Source organism: Priapulus caudatus, unplaced genomic scaffold (assembly GCF_000485595.1).
Source record: "Priapulus caudatus unplaced genomic scaffold, Priapulus_caudatus-5.0.1 Scaffold7, whole genome shotgun sequence".
In the NCBI taxonomy this organism is placed as follows: domain Eukaryota; kingdom Metazoa; phylum Priapulida; class Priapulimorpha; order Priapulimorphida; family Priapulidae; genus Priapulus; species Priapulus caudatus.
This window is the reverse complement of record NW_014577068.1, coordinates 1,122,211-1,144,855: the sequence shown is the minus strand read 5'-3', so window position 1 is coordinate 1,144,855 and position 22,645 is coordinate 1,122,211. Positions and strand designations below refer to the sequence as shown.

At 41.7% G+C, this 22,645-nt stretch overlaps 3 protein-coding genes across 3 annotated transcripts in view; all 3 read right to left on the bottom strand.

Annotated features, from left to right (window-relative positions):
* LOC106806000 (organic cation transporter protein-like) overlaps positions 1–3,681 on the bottom strand; it is a 16,616-nt gene extending 12,935 nt beyond the window's left edge. The window contains exon 1 of the mRNA XM_014807825.1: positions 3,619–3,681. The gene's annotated coding sequence lies outside the window, so the exon portion shown is untranslated. The remainder of the gene's footprint in view (positions 1–3,618) is intronic.
* Positions 1–6,648, bottom strand: part of LOC106805979 (organic cation transporter protein-like) — a 66,900-nt gene extending 60,252 nt beyond the window's left edge. Inside the window, exon 1 of the mRNA XM_014807794.1 lies at positions 6,576–6,648. The gene's annotated coding sequence lies outside the window, so the exon portion shown is untranslated. The remainder of the gene's footprint in view (positions 1–6,575) is intronic.
* Positions 1–22,625, bottom strand: part of LOC106805988 (organic cation transporter protein-like) — a 42,404-nt gene extending 19,779 nt beyond the window's left edge. Inside the window, exons 1-4 of the mRNA XM_014807802.1 lie at positions 22,469–22,625; positions 21,935–22,038; positions 19,593–19,747; positions 13,456–13,562 (exon numbers count right to left, since the gene is read on the bottom strand). Coding sequence (XP_014663288.1) covers positions 13,456–13,556 — 101 coding nt within the window. The 5' untranslated portion in view covers positions 13,557–13,562; positions 19,593–19,747; positions 21,935–22,038; positions 22,469–22,625. The remainder of the gene's footprint in view (positions 1–13,455; positions 13,563–19,592; positions 19,748–21,934; positions 22,039–22,468) is intronic.
* Positions 22,626–22,645: the final 20 nt, after the last annotated feature.

Sequence of the window (22,645 nt, the reverse complement as noted above, 5' to 3'; positions counted from 1 at the left end):
GGTAATAGTTGACATTGTGATGGGTTAATATCACGGCAGCCTTATCATGTGTGTAGTGCTACCACCTGTTAAACCAAAAATAAACAATAAAGATTGGCATGGCCAATTAAGGATTATTACACTGATAAAAAATCCACAACAGCTTCACCAGTCACTTTCCTTTTTTTTAAAGGTATCCGCTTGAACGCCTTCATAATTATAAAGTATGCTATTGTGTTATCACAGACACCAAGCCCCCACTTACAATTTATGCTATGCTTAGCGATACATCTAGCTGGCGTATGGGGTGATGTTGCTCTCGGCTAACACGTAATACTACATATGCTACGTTTTCGCGCACCGGGAAAGATGAAACTTTAAAACGCAACGCACCAAACCACATTGATTTGTTATTGAGTTTTATACTATCTATTATTACAGGTGACAAAATGGCAATGTTATACATTAAGGCAAAGCGTAGCTAACCCATTTTCTTAGGGGAGGGGCAAAAGCATGTACATGGTGTGTTCAAGGAAAGTCACCGCCTTTGACCATGTATTGTTAATCTATTTTTTTCTGGGGGGGGAGGGGAGCCAACTGTCCTGCCTGCCCCCCTCCCGGCTGGGGCTAGCTACGGCCCTGTAAGAATCAATTAATATTACGAAAATAAACAACTCATGCTTTTGTAACTTTCACAGTGTTATAAAGCCACGTATATTTTCGATAATAATGAATTATATCAGAAGTTGAGGAAAGATTAGGAGTTTGGTCTCTAGAAGGACATATGTGATTTTCGTCGCGGATAGTGACGACGTAGTCTTACGTTATTGTTCACACAGCAAGGGCTGATGACAAGTGAAATTTGTTCATACGTACACCACACGAGGATATCACCATTTACACAGCCACTGGCCACAATAACACGAAACGCGGTCTATTCGATAAACGGATCGCTGATTACACCTATTGAAACTTCGCTGTGTATACGCGTTCCAGATAACTGTAGCTAAATACCATCAGAGAATCTACCGGTATGAGGTATCCTACTCCAAGGTCCTAGAAAGTTATGGCTTGACATTATGAATAACTTTTTATAGCTGATGATCACTAGGGCTCGTGGTCCAACACTATAAGCGAAATGCATGCCTCTTCCTCATAAGTGGTTTGTTAGTAGGTATGTTAAAATATTCACTGCTCTTGAGTTAACCTATTTTCGCTGCCTTTACAATATACATAACAATTGATAGACGGCCAGGCCGGAGATGAGAGAAATTCAGTATTAGATTGATAGGATTCGCACTGCGCATTTGATTTCTAAGCTATATAAGTCATATAATCATGCACTTTTTTGGTATCAGTAATAGCAATACTAGCCATAAATTTACAATACATGAAGTTATAAAACACAATGGATGATGACGGTGCAGGAATCTCGATGGCAGACACAAACAGTAGAGCAATAGCGGTTAGATAGGCCCGCTATATTGCTCTACTCCGAGCAATATATCACATTTATTGTTGATTTATATTGCTCTGCTCTACTGCACTTGTTATTGTCAATGGCGCGCTTGTCTGTGGTAGCAGAGTCCAAACCTTTGTTTCTATAAAACGAAGTCACATAATATTTGGCATTCGATTTTTGCTTTTTATCTACCTGTATTGCATTAATTGTCGTTGAAAGTAATTATTTCGTTTACGGACGAAAATATTGCGTAATTAGCAATAAACAGACCATTCTGTTTTGCATCCAATGTTAGATTATTGCTTCGGCTAAATCAATTATGGCTTGATTACACGCGTAGCTAAATATTAAACCTAACACTTACTCTATCCGCTAAATATATTATTACTAACAAAAAATAATGTATAACATGACAAAATTGTTTGTTTGCGATTAGTTACAAATCGGCAATATTCTGAAACTCACTTTCCACAATTTTCGCCTCTTCTAATGTCTCTGGTAGCTCTTGGTCTTTTGGTTTCTGGCAGAAAAGGCGCTGCTATAACCTGCTGAGATGGCAGCACTCCAGAAGATGAGTAGGGTGATACTCACGTCTATAGAACCCTGACAAAATAGATTAAATGATGGTGTTGACATGAAGATAGGAACCAACGATTGTGTAAAGTACTTGGTGATATTTTAGAATAGATTACAAGCAAAATTCAAAGGTTACAAAGAGGACGAGTAACTATTTGTGCGCCCACGTTAGACGATACAAAACGTGCACAAGGCATGTGGTATTTATAGGCATTTTCATCTATAAAACTTTAAAAAATCTATGAAATCTAAACTGAAATTTATGGTCGGTATTTTATTTTGTAACGATTCTTTGTAATAATAATCGATGCCACATACAATAGGACACGGTATGGAGCTAGAATTGCTGACACACGTGCCCATGTAGAGTTTACTTCCAAGTCCATGTTGCGAACGGACTGTGGGATACAGTTCACTACTGTAAGTAGCAATGCCGTATTGGGCCAGATGATTGCCAAACATGCCCAATTGGGTTGCCAACGCAACAATGACCCAATTCAAGTCTGCAAAAGCTTAGTTACAAACATGTGTTGTGCTGGGTGAGGTAATTATCCGGGTAACTTTTGACGATTGATACGTGTATATATTGACCCGAAGTATGAGATCGTTTTTTCAGTGTATGTTGTGCGTTGCATTTTTTTATGTCTCATTAAGAAAAGGCGTTAGACTCTTTGCAATTGAAGAATTTCAAAAACTAGAATCTTTGCTGAACTCGACAGCTGTAGCGCTCGTCCAGGTGCACTGTGCTCGGGCGGCCGGAGAATTTTCAAAGGAAAACGCCTACTTTTTCGTGTAAAAATCACATTTGCAAAGTGGCCATTTGGAGTGTGCTGCCGGGAAAAGCTTGTTTACAAAAAAAATATGCAAGAATTTTTGAGTTAACAAATATATGGTGCTTACTTGCGACGTGGATTGCATGGATGCATTGGATTGGGGGGTAAAAAAACAACTTTTGCTGATTCATTGGGAATTTTCGTAACCTATGGCCGCCTCATGGGAAATGCATATCCAGTGTGAGTGTGTACCTAGAATGCTTACCGGCCTAACACTGGCCGTACGCATTAGAATGCTAGCAGGTACTTGACTGTCGTGTAAACGCAACCGAGTTAAAATTGCCATCGGCTATACCACTACGGAAAGTTACAACTGATAACTTTTTGGGCATAAACGGGCCATATTAACACAAACATAATAGGCGCTAGCATCACGCTTAAATCACATGTGAAGACGAATGTCGATTCCCTTATTAAAATTTCTCTAAAACCATTTCTAGCGCAAAATTTCTGAGCTTTATATACAAGATTGCACAGAATTAGGACACAAGATTATGCTGCGCTAATGAATAGGCCCTAATAAAGATATGCGTGTGTGTGCGTGCGTGCGCATGCGCGTATGTGTGTATACTGTGCTGTGACAGCACTACTTTTTAGGCAGTATAGACGATTTCCAATATACAAATTTGTAATAAGTAAAATTGTAATTCTAATGTGCATACGTATATATGTGTACCCGCAAGCACGCAATTACACATACGGGCATATATACATATGTAGTGTCTGAAAATAAAATTGCCATGTTGTCTAAGACATTCGCCACTTAACTAGCTGGCCACGGTATGCGTTACAAGGCAGGTGATCCCTGCAAGCAACATGGTATCCTGATAGGAACCTCCGTCCAGATATTTTAGAATGATGGCACTGAGAATACGATTAGGCAGCGGATACCAACTAATGCTGAGCAGCGAAGTAATGGACGGTCCGTGCCTAGGTTGGCAGAATTCATGGCCAACCCGTAATAAACCAGAGACACCACAAACCTGTCAAATACAAAGACCGCTAAAATGACAAATCAAGTATAGCCAGATGAAAAACATCAATAATTGGTTTCGTAGAAATCAAAACTAAGTAGACAAACATATATTAAACAGATATAACATTTTGACAGAGTTTACCCTCTAAGTATTGCAATTGAAAGCACTAGAAACATGCATGATCTGTATTGGTGACTTCATGGATGGATCACTTGATAACACATAAAAATGTACAAAGAATGAAATGGCAAAAAAATTTCCAAGTGTGGCTCACAACCTAGATTTTTATATTTATAATAAATATTTTTGTTGCGTAAGAATCATCAAAAGAAAGTCTAAATATTGCATAACGAGTTAATTTATGCTAAAAGACATACAACAAACACACTTGTATGCTGTTGACGGTATTTGGCTAGGACGTGATCTATGTAAGAACCTACCATTGATACATCATGTTAACCGACTTCTTCCTCATATTCCGGAGTTCGCAATATGTCGGTGTAGTTGGGTTCTCTAGCAGAGCCATCAGCGTGACAATCATATGTTCTGGACAGATAGACCTGCATTGATACGTTTGTTGTGCGCAAGATACAGTTGCTTTGTATTTGGTTTGGAATTTTTACGGTTGGTTGGATTATAGTACCGGGAACTCTTATAATTTCGTGAATAAAAACTGACCAGCATGTCAGACGCGATGTTGCCTGAATACCTTCGCATCTAGTTTAAGTTCTACATGATCTGGATACGTTTTCTTGTTTGTCTTTGCGACTCTGCGTAGCGCCTTGTCGCAGTCATCTACTCGACCTTCAGCGTAGAGCCAACGAGGAGATTCTGGTATAAAACTACAACAAACAACGTAGTATCAACGAACGAAATACAGTAGCAGATGGAGGGGCAGTTCAATAGTTATGTTTACGTATCAACCGTAATTAACCAGTGTATGGACATATTAAATTGTTTTTGATCGTTGAAAAAATGGAGTCGGCTATTAAATATTTATAGAATGAGTGCTACGGCGTGCAGATAGTGTTATGGTTTGGTATTCATTGAATACTCTGTTAGATTTCGCTGGATAATAAAATGCTTGATTAATAACATATCTATGCGTTTACACGAATTTATTAGAGACTTCGTTTAAACCAGTCAATAGTGCTACTTATGAAAGTATCCAATGTCAATCAAGCATCTATTATCAGCAAGGACTCAACAAGGTAGTTTATATAACGATGTAAAGCGAATTGAATAGTCGAAAATTCAGCTAGCCACACACGATGGTGAAGGCGCCAATCGCGGATGAAATAAGCACACAGGGCATTTCAGTGTGTATCCCAGAGAGTAGGCGATCCCTGACCCGTTTTGTCACACGGTTTCTGTATTGTGGTCCAACATTCTCGAGCACTAAATCAAATGACGTAAACGACGATCACTTAATTGCAAGTAAACAAAGGTTGAAGAAGAAATGGCGAGATTGACCAACAGTTTTAGGAATTGATTGGAAATTATAAACACACACCGATGTATCGTGCACGTATGGCAAGGGAAGTTTTAGTGTTCCAGTATGACATCCGGAATAATTCTGTTCTCTGCAGTCGTACTTAAACTCCGTCCCTTTTACCACACCATTAACCTAACCCTAAACGTAGCGTTCAACTTCTTTTCTGTTAAATTGCATTATAAATTATTCTGTAAAGATTTTTTTATAGGAGATTTTTTGATAACACAAAGGGACTTTAGGCTGATATAACTAATAAATAAGTAGTATAGACAAGCGATATATTGTGCTGTGTGAGCCTGTGTCACGTGTTTCTGTTGAGTGATTTTTGTGGTACACAGGGACCTGTCTGATAATAGTACTAATACTGTAGTCCTGCTGCTCCGGATACGCACAATAACAAACCATCCTCAATACGATTGCTAATTGTACTATAACTACTACCTACCATAGATATAGGAACTGTTAACGGCTGCAGATCCAGACGCGCCGATGAAGAACCGAAAGAGCAGAAACCATGTGAAGTTAGGAGAACGCAGCTACGGTGGCGCTTACCGCAAACACAATACATGTGAGGATGAACGTCATTTTCTTTCCTTTCCTATACTCAATACATAGAAAAGTATTTAGTAATCAAAACTTTAATTGCTGTTTTAGTTTTTACTTTCTTATAGCAGTGTCGTTGTCAAATACGGATACGAAATCACTTAAGCTTTGGCTTAAACTTTGAAGCGTTTGGTACACGATACTCTTCTAACCATATAAGCAGTGAAATGAAATGGACATTGTCTATACAAACGGTAATATACGTGTCACATGTGAAGTTGTAGTAATTTGATCAAAACCGTACATGTCAGCCAGATATGCCGGTATGATGCATCCCACCAGAAAACCCAGCATGTATATGCTTGTGCGCTGGCCGCTAGCCATTCCTTGCCACATACGAGGTCCCACTGAAACATTAGCGAGCAAGATGCAACCTATGCTGGTCCGTTATTGTACTACCCCGTATGTAACATACGTAACTCAGAGCTGTGCGTATTATTAGACACGTAAAGATAGATTATTCTTTCATATATCTGACATCCTATCCGTACATTATTTTATAGCAAATGTAATTACACAATCTAATATTGCTCATACGTAGACGGTTCAGAAGCAGTCATAAAATGCACGAAAGAGAGAATATAACAAAATATATTAAGCAATAATAAATTTAAGCTGTCGGCGCACGTGTGAGAAAGGATCGCATATACCTCTGTAACCAACGTTGATCCACCTTCGCGAATATCGTAGATCCATCCATGCTGACATTGGCCTTCCACAGTATTACCCAGTAACGATGCCGGGACCGCTCGCAAACGATTTCATTCTGGATAGATTTCTTGCTATCAGATAATTTTCGCGCACGTACACTTTGCACCGTGAAAAAACAAAGGTTGCTTGTCAACCTTTTCCATTGGAATGCTGAAGTTTCGCTGGACGTACAATCGGTAGGTGCATCAAAGTTCTGGGACTCGGCACCAGTGATCGGGTGTGGCCCCAAGAAGCGGCATTATCATGTTATGAAGCGCCAGTGAGAACTTCGCGGAACATACCATGACGAATACTAAAAACTGCCATCTTCCTAGATTCCCGATTGTCGACAATATCATTCCAAAGTCAAACACCTGCTTCGACTCTTTTTATCCATTGCGGTGTTTGTATCATTACACATACTTGCCGTAGGTTTCAGTCACAGGCGTGAGCAAATTCAGAAATGCAATGATCAGCCTGGACAAAGAAAGAGATTAAGTCCGCCCGGTCAATGATATCAATAGATAATATTTACTCTTAGTAACTCGTCGCCCCTGCGTTTTGGGGTCAACCGGTAGCAAACACCAGCAACCAAAGGCTAAAGCATATGCCGCTAACAACTCTATATCTGCAAGAAACACACGGTAAATTTTTTTATTGCGAATGGCTAGAGATGCGCAACAAGACGTCTGCAGAACAAGACGCGTCTACTCGTGTTAACCGCAGAGTAGCTATGAAAGCAGTGCACAAGGTGCTAGGAGGGGTAAACTTTGGGCGAATCCGCTCATCTCGTTCATTCGCTCGACTACTTCATTGTGGCCATGGCTGGATCTATTGATCACGTGATTTCGTAATCGGGTTTATGATACCCAAGTATAATTTTTATCTCGCTCAAATGTCAGCGGTATGTCGCACATAGATATGAGAAATGAAAGTACTCCTATGCGGCCAGCTCGTACTGCTCCACCTGTGCGGCTAGAGTTGTGTGTAACAATATAATTCTAGCATGACTGTCAACGTGTCCTGGTTGACACATAAATAATGTTTGTGTGATTCTTAAAACATTTGCCTAATTGTCTATAGTCAATGACATGCATCCTCTATCGTACTAATTTAGTATAAATATACGTATGTTATACTATATATACTATTATATTACTATATATTGTAGTAATTTATATTTATATTGAGATTATTATGTTATTATATTATTATATTATGATTGTATTATTATTAAGTTAGTAGTAATACTAGTATATTGTACTATAATATACTATTATTGAAGATTCGCTGTTTATGCCGCGCCTTACGTCTATTATAGGACAACTGCGAGTGGTGCTACACCTGTTAGACAAAAATAAACCAACAGTCATGGGTTTTTGCCAAAAGAATGGCATAAGTCAAACTAATGATTTTTACAATGGTAATTTCCACAACAGCTTTAGCCATCAATTTCCATTATATTACTTACGTAGCAGGACACCAGAGTTTGCCCGCGGAAATAAAAGCGCTCAGTTTGCGGGACACATTGGTTGAAAGAAAAATACCAGATAATACATCGTATTTATCTACCTACCTATCCCTATCTATCTATCTATCTAGCTATCTATTATTCTATCTATGCTATTATATATCTATCTATCTGATCTATCTATCTATCTATCTATCTTTCTATTCCTATCTCATCTATCTTCTAATTATAATCTATCTATCTTATCTATCTTATCTATCTATCTATCTATCTATCTATCTATCTATCTATCTACTATCTATCTATCTATCTATCTAGTTTATCTATCTATCTGATCTATCTTTATCTATCTATTCGTACTCTATCTATCTATCTATCTATCTTATCTCATCTATCGATCCATCTCATCTATCTATCTATCATATCTAATCTATCTATCTATCAATCTATCTATCTATCTATCTATCTATCTATTCTATCTATCTTAATCTATCTATCTATCTTCTATCTATCTATCTATCTGTCAAGCTATCTATATATATATATCTACTTCTATTATTATATCTATCTATCTATCTATTGATCTATCTATCGTACTATCTATCACTATCTTATCGGTTATCATATCTATCTTGTCTATCTATCTATTTATCGTATATATCTATCCGTGTCTATCTATCTATCTATCTAATCTACATATTTATACTATCGCAGTCCATCTATGTGATCGTAACATGCATGTAGTATAGTAACGCCAATGTAAACGCGAACTGCTACAGTAATCCGCAAACAACAAAGTGCAAAGTGAATCCTGTTTACAGTTAAGTATTTTAATGCTGCTGTAGGGGGCGTTGATTTAATGCCTGCTGCAGGTGGCCGAGTATTTTTTTCGTTCTCCCCCCCCCGTTTTTTTGGCTTAGATGACCTGGAGATCAAATCCAATGTGCCCATGACATTCAGCAACAAAAATTTACCTTTAATGTCATCTTTACATTTTTAGGAGGCCGGTCCCCATACTCTGATTTGCATCGCGGCAGAACAGACAATGCGGCACCAGGTTCTACAAATGACTGGTATTAAGAATACGCTGATCTGCCGTTCAGTATATATTAAATTCACAGCGTGTTTGACTTAACGCATTGGCGCCGCCTAGAGCACACTGATGTTTGATGGGGCTCGCTGTGTTATTAGTGCGTAGCGGCGTAACTTAATTTATGTAAACATTAACTTCCTTAAGCATTTGACAGTTAACATAATAATATCTAACCTTTACTGACGTCTTTATTTGTGTTAATTCGTTGGATTACTATAAGTTTATATATATAGTATATCTAATGAACAATTGTCGTCTATTCGCGCGATCCGTTCTACTTAGAAACATCATATGATAAATAAATTATGGTCTGGTTATTTAGTGACCCTTAGTGTCTGGTGACAGTCTAGCATTTCTCTTTGTACGCATACTATACTTGTTATGATGAGCTGTACGTCGATGAGCACGATGTCTAAAATAGAGCCTTTAAAACATTCAGTAGTTTAGCGTTGTCTCTTTTCCGTTTATATTATAGGAGACTTGGTCGAGGATGCAAATCTGGCCCGGTTTATGGCAAAGGTTAATGGTGTTTAAAAACTCGTGCTACAGTTGGCGGATTTCACATGAAGATTGATTTCAGTAACAGAAGTAAACACTAGAACAGGTAAGGATATGTAGTGTGTTACCGGCCGCGGGACACCAACCCCCTAACCCAATGCCTATTTGCCAATGTCTAGGCGATCCTCTAGTGCGTATGTGTGGGTGATGTGGCTTACTGGTACACGTTATTTAAGCGACATTCTGTGCCGGGCGCCTCTTCTCGGACCTGTAGGTACACAACTTAAACGCATCCACCAACTCATAATTGGTTTCGTTATTGGTTACTTACGTACACGGGATAAACCATTTTCCAAGGTGATAAATGAAATTACCTACATCGACGATCAATAACGGAAAATAAAACAACTTCATGGCGTATTTTGTAGGGAATTTCACAGTCTTGGCAAAACAGATGAGTATATTTTCGAATACCAAGGAATCAATGGAAGTTAACGAGAGCTTAGAGATTTCGTCGCTTAAGCACTGGCGTATAATAGCCACGAATGCGACCGAATGCGAATACACTCAAGGCTTTTCACGAGGTATTGCTCTACATTGGAGAGTAAGCGTTTATGAATGACTGAATCGAATCAGATCCACATCGTTTTTTTGCAGGATGAGATGCGTATCTCTATGCTTCAAGCCAAACAGATCGATGAAATTCCCAGCATCTAGTTATGTGGCAACTCAAATTTGGAATTTTTGTGTAAAAATGGCATTTTGGAAATTGCTCAATTACCATAGGAGCGTGAAACCAAGATTTTCACCAAAATTGGTAAGCTACATGTTGGTAACAAACCCGGGGCCCATGCAACGAGGTATGAATGCTATTTTCGACTCTATGAGTCGGTTGAGCTGGGGACAGTCTCATGCGCCACTAATGACTACTGTTTAAACAGGTTCGGTTGGATCATACGAGTATCACCTCCCCCCCCCTTGTCTCTGACGTCATCAGTTAAATGTGTATCATTAAAAGGTCACGAATCCCATAAGCACCACATTAATACGGTACGCGGTACGCGTGACCACGCGGGCAATCAATTACGACGCTGAAAGTTTCAACATGTTATCGGTAATATGAAGAAATAAGAAATGCAGCAGAGTCGGCCGACATATATTAGCATCAAATATAATAAAAGATAAAAATCAATGAAATTTCGCATAAAACCTTGAGTGTATCCGGGGTAAACATATTAAAAATGCGTTGCTAGAGATACCGACCGAGTTACAGATATCTCTTGGGCTAGATAGCTTCTAGAATCAGCCTATATTTAGTAATTTTGCAGATCACTACAATGTAGTGGCATTTACCTTTGATGCCTCGCCTGGGGTTCCTACCATACATAACAGCATTAACATGTTTTGGGCGGGGTCAGGCGATGGTAGGTAAGATAATATCCGGATTAGCTATGACTATTAGAATATTTGCATGCGCGCTTTCGATATGCCGTACAATGCTTATATATATAAGTCAGAATAAATCATGTCCCTTTTCTGGCTTATCAGTAAACATGGATACCGCTTATAAATCTTCCATTACATGAGTTATAAAACCAAGTGGACGATGACGTATGGAGGAAACTAGATTAGGACGATTGCCAGCAACACAAACAGGTATAGTAGTAGCCTGCTTACGATAGGCGCTTTATATTGCTCTCTACTGCACTTGTTATTGTCAATCGACGGCTTCTGTAGTTAGTAGAGTCCAAAACTCATGATTCTACAAAACGAAGTAACATATAATACTAATGATTCTACGTCTGCTATTTCAGTTAAATTCTGAACTGCATACCATGATGTTCGTGGTATTTGTTTAATATATGAGGCCGTAAATACTACACGATTAGCCGATTAAACGGACCCAACATTTTGTTTATTTTGTGCACTTATATGCACGGTGATAGTACAAATCGCAATATCTGAACTCACTTTCCAAAATTTTCACCATCCTCTAATGTCTCCGGTAGCTCTCGGTCTTTTGTTTCTGGCAGAAAGGAGAGCGCGCTAACCTGCTGAGATGGCCAGCACTCCAAAGATGAGCAGGGGATACTCACGTCTATACATACCCTGACAAAATAGGTTGAATAACAAATCAAAAACGTGATTTAATTAATAAGGCTAAAATGTTAAATATATTAATACATACATGTCATAAAACGCGGGTAGCATCAAGTGCACGCAAACGCATATATATATATATATATTATATATATATATATATATGTGGCACAAATGCATACATGAACTATGTTGTAGTTTGAAATTCTTCAATAAAAATATATAAATTTATGGCACGTAATATTTGTGTGTAGCACAAAGTTGAGGTAATAACCGATGCACATACCAATAAAGCAACATATGGAGCTAGAATCGCTGACACGCGTGCCCATGTAGAGTTACTTCCAAGTCCAATGTTGCGAACCACTGTGGGATACAGTTCCCCACTGTACAGGTAGCAAGTGACGTATGTCAATCCTGTTCCAAACATACCCAACTGTTGCCAACGTAACAATGACCCAATTCATATCTGCAACATTCAAAAAAAATTTTGTTTGTGTGAGGACACTATACGCGGTGCTAATAGGAAGAGTGAATTCACGTGTGCGTGAATTTGTGAAATGCATCCATATGCCAACTCCACATTATAACGAATTTTTTAAAGTGAGATTTGGATGTGAATTGGCTTATGATGCTTCGTAAAGCGCGCATAAACAAGCATGTTTATACGCACACATACACGCACGCACGCACGCACGCACACACGCCCTATAACACATATATACAAACAAACACAAACAGACAAACAGGCACAACCACACAGACATGAACACACATAAACACACAGACAGGCACGCGCGCACACACGCATACACACATACGCGCGTACATACGTACTGTAGTAAAAACCGCACCTGTTATGACTGCATTTCTCAGCATTGAGACTTACGTGCTGGCCATGGCAATGCAGTTATGATGCACGTGATTCCTGCAAACAGACTGGTTGCCGAAAGAGACAACCTCCGCCCCAGGTATTTGAGAATGATGGCAGCACAGATCGTACCAGGAAAACCTACTAACGCAGCTGCCGCGAAGCTAATGTACGGGTCCGTGCCGAGGTTGGCAGAATTCATGGCCAACCCGTAATAAACCAGAGACACTACAAACCTGCCAAAACAAGAAGCCAAAAATATATAATAAAAAAACCTTTTTTAATTTCACTGGTGATAATATAAGCATCAAAATATAAAGGAAGATAGATTTAATCATTCGCGCTTGTGTATTTCTACCGACAAAATGCACACAGCAAGATAAATGAAGATGTATTTAATAGCGTGAATACACATTGCCGATAAAATACAATATGAAGGGTAAAGACTTCTATGCTGCGCAGTGGTTTATATCAAGAGCCGATTATTAAGTTCATTGGGTGTGAGTGTGTTCCTGTTAATATTAAATTCGTAGATGTTTTAAGATAATATTAATGTCCTCGAAACTAATGCCATTTCTATAATACTCATACTCCCATCCCTGGCAAGGCAGCTCAGTAATCTCTGAGAATATCACTGCCATATTTATATATTTTATATAAAGTATAATTATTTTATATTTATCAAGTAGGACTCCAACAAAAGGGCATACATTTTGTGTTACGATTCATTTTCGTGTCAATACACGCAACAAACAAAATTGTCGACGAACCTTAGGTAACATTTAATCCACGTATCTGTCTACCTACCATTGATACATCATGTTAATAGACTTTTTCCTCATATTCGGAGTTGTAATATGTCGGTTGAAGTTGGGTTCTCTAGCAGAGCCATCGGCGGTGACAATCATATGTTTCTGGATGAAATAAAAGTTGTTCATTCAATCGATCAATAATCGCATGGTTGAGTGTATTGTGGGCACAATTCACGGGTTGTTCGGATTAGGTTGCGCAACGATGCAACATGTCTAAAACGATGTCACCTAGCTCCGAATCCAGTTTAAGTTCTACATGGTCCGTATACATTTTCTTGTTAGTTTGGATTATGGTACCGGAAACTCTTATAATTCGTTAAGGTGAATAAAAGTGACCAGCATATCAGACGCGATGTGGCCGGTATACCTTCGCATCTAGTTTAAGTGCTACAATGATCTGGATAGTTTCTCTTGTTTGTCTTTTGCGACTCTTGCAGTAGCGCTCTTTATCGCAAGTCATCGACCCGACCTTCCGCGTAGAGCCAACGAGGAGACTCTGGTATGAAACTAAAACAAACAACATTTTAAGTGCCAGCGACCGAAAAATAGTGTAAAATGGTTTATTCATTCCATCACCACATTTACTCCCTGGTCGTTTTTAGCGAGTCTATGAAACTAGCAGGTAAGTAATCATATATCTAAATAACAGGGTTAATTTTTACTCAACCGTGCAAGTTTGAAACGTACCGCTGACGTTTCGCCTCCTACCAGGAGGCTTTCTAAAAGCTAATCATATATCGTTTAAAATAATATGTTTTCAAATGTATATATATATTCGGTCATTTATTTCAGTAAACGCGGCTGCGCCATGGAGATAGTGTGTAAGTGGAAAAATGGTTGGGATCTATTGATAACTATAATAGCTATATTTCGATCACGGAAATGTTTCAGAGAAATTCACAACTATGAATTTATAGGAAATATTCAAATGCGCAGGCATCTGCTACTTACAAATACCACACAGGCAGTAAGAATAGACACACAGATATGGAGAGCTGCAAGTGGCGCCAATTGCGGAGAAAGTAAGCACACAGGCCACACAGTGCGTATCCCGCAGAGTAGGCGGCCGATGTCCCGTTTGTCACGCGATTTCTGTACTGCGGTCCAACATTCTCTAGCACTGAATATAACGACACGAGAGATGACCTGTTAGTAATAAAAAAGTTAAATCCTAAACAAACCGTTGGAAACTTGGTTATGAAACTATAGAAGTGATTCAATATAAGCAAGAGAACTTATTTAGAGTTTCAATTAAGAAAAATACAATGCATCAGCCAACGCCCGTTTTCGATCTTCTGTATTGGCAATTTTCTGTGTGTAATTTACAAGTGTTGTGTGGTAGACACGTTGGCATAAGTAATCTCTGTCTATTTTATCTTTAGTATGCACTATTAAATTTACCGTCGCCATAAAAGCGAAGCACTCGATCTAACTTATCAAACATGTCCTATTGACTTATACGACTTATACGACAGTGCTATTGTTTCTTGCGGGTGTTTTCGGATTTTGTTTGTGTCTGATCCAATATATGATTCTTCTATTTGAATGTCAATTGAGAATAAGCACAGATGTTTATTTAGTGCTTTCTTGATGATGACCACATCTGTTATCCTATGCTTGATTTCTCGATGATGACCATATTAGTCATATTAATTATCGTAGGTAATAAATACTCCTCGGTCGTAAAGGATGTGTGGGTGGTGTGGGGTGAAATGTAGGTAATGTTTCACATAACGGTGAGGAGTCTTTACACCATAGTTTTCATAGAATAATATGTTTTTATACAGTAGCTTCTGGGCAATTTCCAGACACCATCAGCTATTACTACTGTCTTCTGGTGATGATTTCAATCGACCGTCGTAACAGCGTTAATAAGACAACTGGTTGTCCGAACTATCGCGCTAGTTAACGTAAGGATGTTATTCCGGGATACCATTTCGAACGCCAATCGCACGTGAAGCTGCAATTAATAAACCTACTATACATTTAGGGAGACATATTTTTATGCTTGCAGGAAAATTTGTAAAATTAAAAAAAAAAGTACGGTACTGAATAAGCCGCGCATATTTTAGCGTGTGAACGCTCAAGTACGGAACTGAAATCCTCGTGTGAACGCAGCTTTATTAGTCGTTGTTATTAGTCGTATTTATTATAAGTCATTGTTATTGAGACACAGTACTGCATTATCAGGCCCGTAAGCCAGGGGGGCCGTTCGCGCGGGGGCGGATTCGAACGAACCCCCCCCGAGCCGAGCCCCAAGGCCAAAATTTTTCTTTCTTTGCCAAATTTGCCAAGAAGTTCACCTCAGGTGCTCCATTTTAGTGTGAATAATGCAAAATCTCATCCATTCGTGCGGGAGGGGTGAGACAGTCGGAACACCCCCCTCCCACAACCCTCCCCCGCTCGGTCTGCTTGGCTCCCTCGCCTGGCTCGGCCCGGTGTCGCGCCTCGAGAGCGCGGCGTGTACTAGGGGCGGGTGTCCAGGGAGGTCCGGACCCCCCTTGCTTCGCGCATGAAAACTCATCTGGAGGGGGTGTAATTTAAAAAAATGTCTGGGGGATTTGCCCCCAGACCCCCGGCTGTTGTCGCGTGGCTCGCAACTATGGGTTACGGTTAGACCCCCCTTGCGCTACAAATCCTGTACACGCCCTGCGAGCAAATGGCCAACATTGGAAAACGAAACCCCCCCCAATTAGAAACTGGGTACGGGCCTGCCGCGCCGGCATTCATCAACGGTTGCGTCAAAGTCTATTGCGTACACGGAGTTTCTACGAAGTTACGTGACGCTGCCAAAGCCTCGTTAGGTGCCGAGTTCATAACGCAGCGTAGCGCACCTGCGTACGCAAATGTTGATGAATTCCAGTGTAAAACTACGACTTCTAGCTGCTGGCTGTGGAGGGCGTGTGTCCTAAGCATTAAACCAATCAGCATGTGCGACACATACCACCTAGCGCAAACGAACAGACGTCCCCTCTTGTATTAAACCATAGGCTGTCTAGTGCGTGCTCGTCTGTCTTACATGAGTGCTGGGGGAGTGTGATAGCTGTCCTTCATTTTCGCTGTCATCACATAACTCGGCACTCCTCCCCTAGCGTCCAACACTCATATGAAAGCATGACGAGACCACAGCTACAACCACCTCGCCGAGTGCTACTAAGCCGTACGCGTAACCCGAGGCCAATAATGGTTTATAAGCAGAGGAATCTGTGTGGCGGGCCTGGTTTCGGTTCTGCAGTACACGTGTCGGGTTATGTATGGAGGCGGCACAACGTAGGTGCGAAATCTGCGTGGCAGTTGCAATGTGCACCGTGTGCGTGTGCTGTGTGTGTGCAGTGTACACGTGCTCGTGATGTGCGTGTGTTACGCTACACAAGAGCGTTGCGTCGCGGTGGTGTAGCGTACACGTTGCGTGCGTGCGTGTGTTACGTACACGTGCTGCGTGCGCTGCTGTACGTACACGTGCGTGGCGGTAGCGTGTTGTACCGTAAACGTGCGTTCGTGCGTGTCTGTACGTACACCCGTGTAGTGCGTCGCGTGTGTAACGTCACGTGGTGCGTGCTGTTGTGCGTGCGTTGTAAGCGGCGTACACGTGCGCTGCGTGGCGTGTGTACGTACACGCGGCGTGTCTGTTGCGTTGCGTCAGTGCACCGTACACACGCTGCGTGCGTGCGTGTGCACGTACACGTCGCGTGCGTGGCGTGCGTGCATTTTTTGTGCACTGTGGTCATGGTGTGCACGTACACGTTGGTTGCAAGCTGCGTTGCGCTTTGCACGTAACACGGGGCGCGCGCAGTGCGTGGTCATCTGAGCTCACCTGTGTGCACGTTACACGCGGTCGTTGGAGCGCTCCGGGGCGTGCATGTGACTGTTGCGTGGTGTGTGTGCACGTTACACGTACGTGCGTGTGCAGTATATGTGTGGGCGTGTGCAGATCTACGTGCAGCGTTGCGTGGCAGTACACCTGGGTGTGATTGGTGTGTGCGTAGTGTACCTGTGACACTGGGCTGCGTGCGTACGTTGCGTCGCACGTACACGTGGGCGGTGCGTGCATTTGGCGACCGTGGCGTGCTCATCGTACTAGACGTGGAAGGGAGGCGGCGAGCGTTGCGGGGCCGTACGGTGTACATAACACGTGCGTTGCGTGCTGCGTTAGTGCACGGCCACACGTGCTGTGTGCGTGCGTGCCATGCTGCACGTGCGCGGTGTGCGGCTGCGTACACGTGGCGTGCGTGCGTGTGTTACGTACATGCGGCGCCGCTGTGCGTGCGTGCGTCGCGTGCGTCGGGTGTACTGTACACCAAGGTGGTGCGTCGTGCTGTTGTGTCACCGTCACATCGGTAGTGTGCGTGCGTGCTTTGCACGTTTGCTGCGTGCGGGTGTGCACGTACACGTGCGTGCGTGTTGCACGTACAAGCGACGTGCGCTGCTGCACGTTACACGTGACCGTGTGACTCCAGGGCCGCGTGTACACGCTACACGCGCTAAACTACGAAAATCTCGCCTGACGAACGAAAACAATGCCAAGCTATGACATAAGAAGCGTCAAATGGACGCCGCTGTCTATGTGTAGTATGGTATATATTTATTTTTTATTTGTTTTAGTTGAGTAGCTAATTTTATGTTTCTCAATAAAAATTAATGCATGCTGCTGGATATGTTGGAACACCTGCCAGAAATTTTCGAGTGTGTTTACAGGCACCTTCGTCAGCTCGTTGTAGAGATTACGCAAAGTGTTACGTAAATAGCTTGTTGAATTCGCACCAAAACGGACTCGGCTGCGTACCGAAATTCGCTACGCAAATTTACTTAAATTTGCCTGGTTGATGAATCGCAACTAAGGCAAACGTCGCGATCTGCGTCACACAAATTTACGCAAAATATTTTGCGTACGCAGCTTGATGAATCTACCCCTGTTATTTTACTATAAATCAGTAACGTATACGTATTTACGTAAAATATTTATCAAGACGAAGGATAACGAAGCGTCTCTTCAGTAAAACATAGTTCTGTCAGAGCATGAGAAATGAGCAGATGTTTTGTTCTCCACATGTACAGGTACTGTATGTCCATTCAGAATCCAATAGTACCAGCGATGTATTGTTTTGTTGAATAAAAACAATCACAGAGCTGCTGTTGTAATGCTGAGTTAGCACTTTTCTAATGTCATATACTGGAGGTTCTTCAGCAAATTCTTTGGTTTGAGTTTTCCGTGTTGAACCTCTTAAGTAACCCCTGATTCTCCAATCCAACCTATAGTCCAACAGGGATCTCAAGGCTTCCCTTGGCCCAGCCTTGCTAGCATTTCATTAAATTTGTAGACTTATCCGGATTTTGCGGGGTTTGGCTGTTATCAAGTTTGTTGCACGCATCTTTTTATGCATCTGTGTTTGTGTTTCCTTGGGATAGCATACTGTTATCATAGCAGGTTATGGGTAAAGCCTGAGAAACGTAGCAGGCTGTAGCCCCATTGGATTCATGGTATTAATTAGGCAAAAATGCCCTGTCCGCTGTGAAGAAAAATTTTAACACAATTTGAATTCAAGTATAAGCTTTTTTACATATTGAAAGTAGAAACAAGAACCTATTAATTTAAGAACCTTTTGAGCCTAATTTTTCAGTAAGCACCATTTATATAAGAACCTATTGAGGCTAACTTGGAAAAATCTAGATTCTTATACGCGGGTTTTTACTGTAGCGCACTAGTGACCTCATTGGCAAGGTCGATTAGATCTCTATTAGACTAATGTCTACTAGACTAACTTATATCTTTAGGCTAACATATTAAGAAAGACAACGCATTCCCTGGGCCGTTGTCCGGTTGTATCCAGCTGAATCCAATTGACACACGAACCTGCTTTCCCGCGCCTATCAATAGGAGGCCTATGTGCAAACGCTCCAGTTGTTATGATAAACGTCACGTGTGTATCTACACGTGTGTACTACGTGGGGACACTCTTTGGCAAACTGATCATTGACTGACTACTTACAGTACTAATACATATACGGCAAGTGGCAAGTACGTGACAGCACGCCCAGCTCTTCTGTAAGTAGTAAACCCGCAACGGTTACCCCACGCAACAAAATAACATTATTACAATTGCTCATTTTATTATATTTCACTACGTTACCTACTATAGATATAGGAACTGTTCATTGCTCCTGCTCCCGCCGCCCCGATGAGAAATCGGATGATCAGAAACCATGTGAAGTTAGGGGAGAACGCAGCTACGGTGGCGCTTACAGCAAACACTATAGACGTGACGATAAACGTCCATTTTCTTCCTTTCCTGTAATCAATAGATTGTTCAAATCAATAAGTTATTTTGGTAATCACAAATAAATTCCCTGCTTTAGTATATACGTTTCTTCATATCGTTGGTAGGTAAACATAAAATTATAAATCATGTAGAATACGACATTAATACCCCGTACAGACTACGAATTTTAGCGCGCGTCAGACGCGCGTCTAACGCGTGCTATCTTAGCGCGCGCTAACTAGGAGCGTACAGACACAAAACTCTGAAGCGGGCTAAATGAGTCATCAGTTCTTCCACCGATCAGTTCCCTGCTCGCACGTCACCCCACAGACAGCGAGGTACAGCGAGCATGCGTGCGAGCGAGCGTACGTGACCTAAATAAGGCTATGCGCATGCGCATTGCGAAACTTAGCACGCGTTAGGCACCGATTGCGTACAGACACAGAGTTAGAGTGGGATAACTTGGTGTGCACCAAGATAGCCCTGCTCCGAACTTGGAGCGGGCCAGCGCGTATTTGCGCTCCGACCCGAGCGGGATCGGGAGGCTCACGTCTGGATCGGGAGGCCTTGCGTCTGGCTACCGATTGGTTTGACGCGATCGGGAGGTCATTTTGGGCCGATTCGAATTTTGAATCGGGTGCGGAGCGGGTCGTATAGTGTGCGAGGGTATACGACGCGACTCGGATAGTGTGCATGGAAGCCGAGCGCTGAAGAAAATTGACCAATCACAGAGCAGCGCCATGGGAACCGCATGGGAGTTGCTAGAACACGGGCGTCGAAGGAGGGTCACGTGATGTGGCTGCACTTGTGTTAGGATTAGGGTTAGGCCGTTAGGGTCAGGGTTAGGGTTAGGGTTAGGGTTAGGATTAGGGGTAGGGTTAGGGTTAGAGAAATAAGGCCATGTCTACCATGGAAGTATGACTGTGGAATCTTTCTGTGGAAGATTTGGACTTTTAAGCGTACGAAGTGACTAGTACGTAGACTGCCACGTAACGGCACCCTCCTTCGACGCCCGTGTTCTAGCAACACCCGAACCGCATTCGGTAAAAATGGCGGGGAAACCCTCCCGGGTGTTGCTATCCCCCGGGCGTGGGGGGAGGGTCACGTGATACAGTTGACGTATACTTCAAAATTATTACTTATCCGGTAACGCTAACTCCAACACCTCCAACGATAACCATAACACTAAACATATATATCTCGGAGCGCTATATATAGGTGGTGTGATCCACAAAAATTAATCTATGGTGTGGGGACAGATATCATGCTGCAAAAACCCTAACCCTAACCCTAACCCTAACCCTAACCCTAACCCTATCCCTAACCCTAACCCTAACCCTAATCCTAACCCTAACCCTAACCCTAACCCTAACTCTGACCCTAACCCTAATCCTAACACTATCCTAACACTAGTGCTGCCATGTTGCGGTAACCTCCGCCCGGAGGATAGCATTACCCAACACTCCCAACCCTTAGTACACGCTAAATCCGCTTGGAACGCCACGAGAGCGCCATGGTTAGCGCCGACTTTGAGTCGTACAGTGTGCGGGGGACTCTCGATCGATCGGCTGCCGAGTGTATGGTGTGCGAGGGCTTACGACTGCGGCCCGAGCAAAATCGTATAGCGTGCGGCTAGCATAACGCGCGCTAGTTTAGTACCATATCAAATTCGTAGTCTGTACGGGGTATAAATCCATAAAATATTTAATGTACTCTATTGTACAAACAACGTTTATGGTACTCGCGTTTGGAACTGCGCTAAGCAGTGACACTAAATGACCATCACGTACACGCAGGGCCGGTGCCAGACTATTTTGCGCCCTAGACAAGGCCAACTAATTGCACCCCCCCCTCCCAATGAAGTCAGCATGATGAAATTACGTAGACAAGTTTTGCATTGAAATTTAACTTGTATTTTTTAATTCCAACTATAAATTGAAAATCCAGAATAGAGTACGGTAGTGAATATATTATATGGGCCTACATGTAGATTAGCCTAGATCTACATAAGTCATAACTGATACAGGCCTGGAAATTTTTAGAATATTTTGCAGTTACACAGATGGATCTATTGTATAAAACTGTGCCCCTCATAGGTCAGTACTGCGCCCCTCTGAGATCTGCGCCCTAGGCGGCTGCCTAGTTGGCCTAATGGTAGCACCGGCCGTGCGTATACGACTAATTCCTGTGAAGTTTTAATAATACTTAAAAGCGTACGTGTCAGACAGATATGCAGGTATGATGCATCCGACGAGAAACCCCAGCATGTATATGGCTTGTGCAGTAGCAACTAGCCATTGCTTGCCACATACAAGGTCCCACTGAAACGGTCGGAAAAAGACTTCAAGAATGCGGTTTCCATATTATACGCCTCTGTATGTAGCATCGAAACCAAAATGGATACGTATTACTTGACGTATAATATAATGGTTTCTTCTAAATATTTAGTATAGCCCTACCATATGACAGTATTTATAGTTGTACAGTATATTATAGCAAGTGTAAATGTACAATCTTATTTTGTTCATGCACAGGTCGTGCAGACGCATTGACAAAATAATAGTATAATTATAGTACAATATATTAGAAAATAATATATCACGCAATGGTTCAAGGATAGAGATGATGTCCAGTACGGTGATTGTATAGGATGATGTTAGTTGATAAGATAGGACTGGACATCTTCTCTATCCCTGAGCCCATGCAATAATAAACTCCAGCTGTATTTTCGAGTTTTGAAAAAATACTTACCTCGGTAACCAGGGTTGATCCACCTTCGCGAATATCATAGATCCATCCATGCTGACACTGACCTTCCACAGTATTACCCAGTAACGATGCCGGAACGCTTGCAAACGATTCATTCTGATAGATTTCTGCTAAATCAGAGTAATTTCGCGCGACGTACCATAAACGTTGTTTGTACAA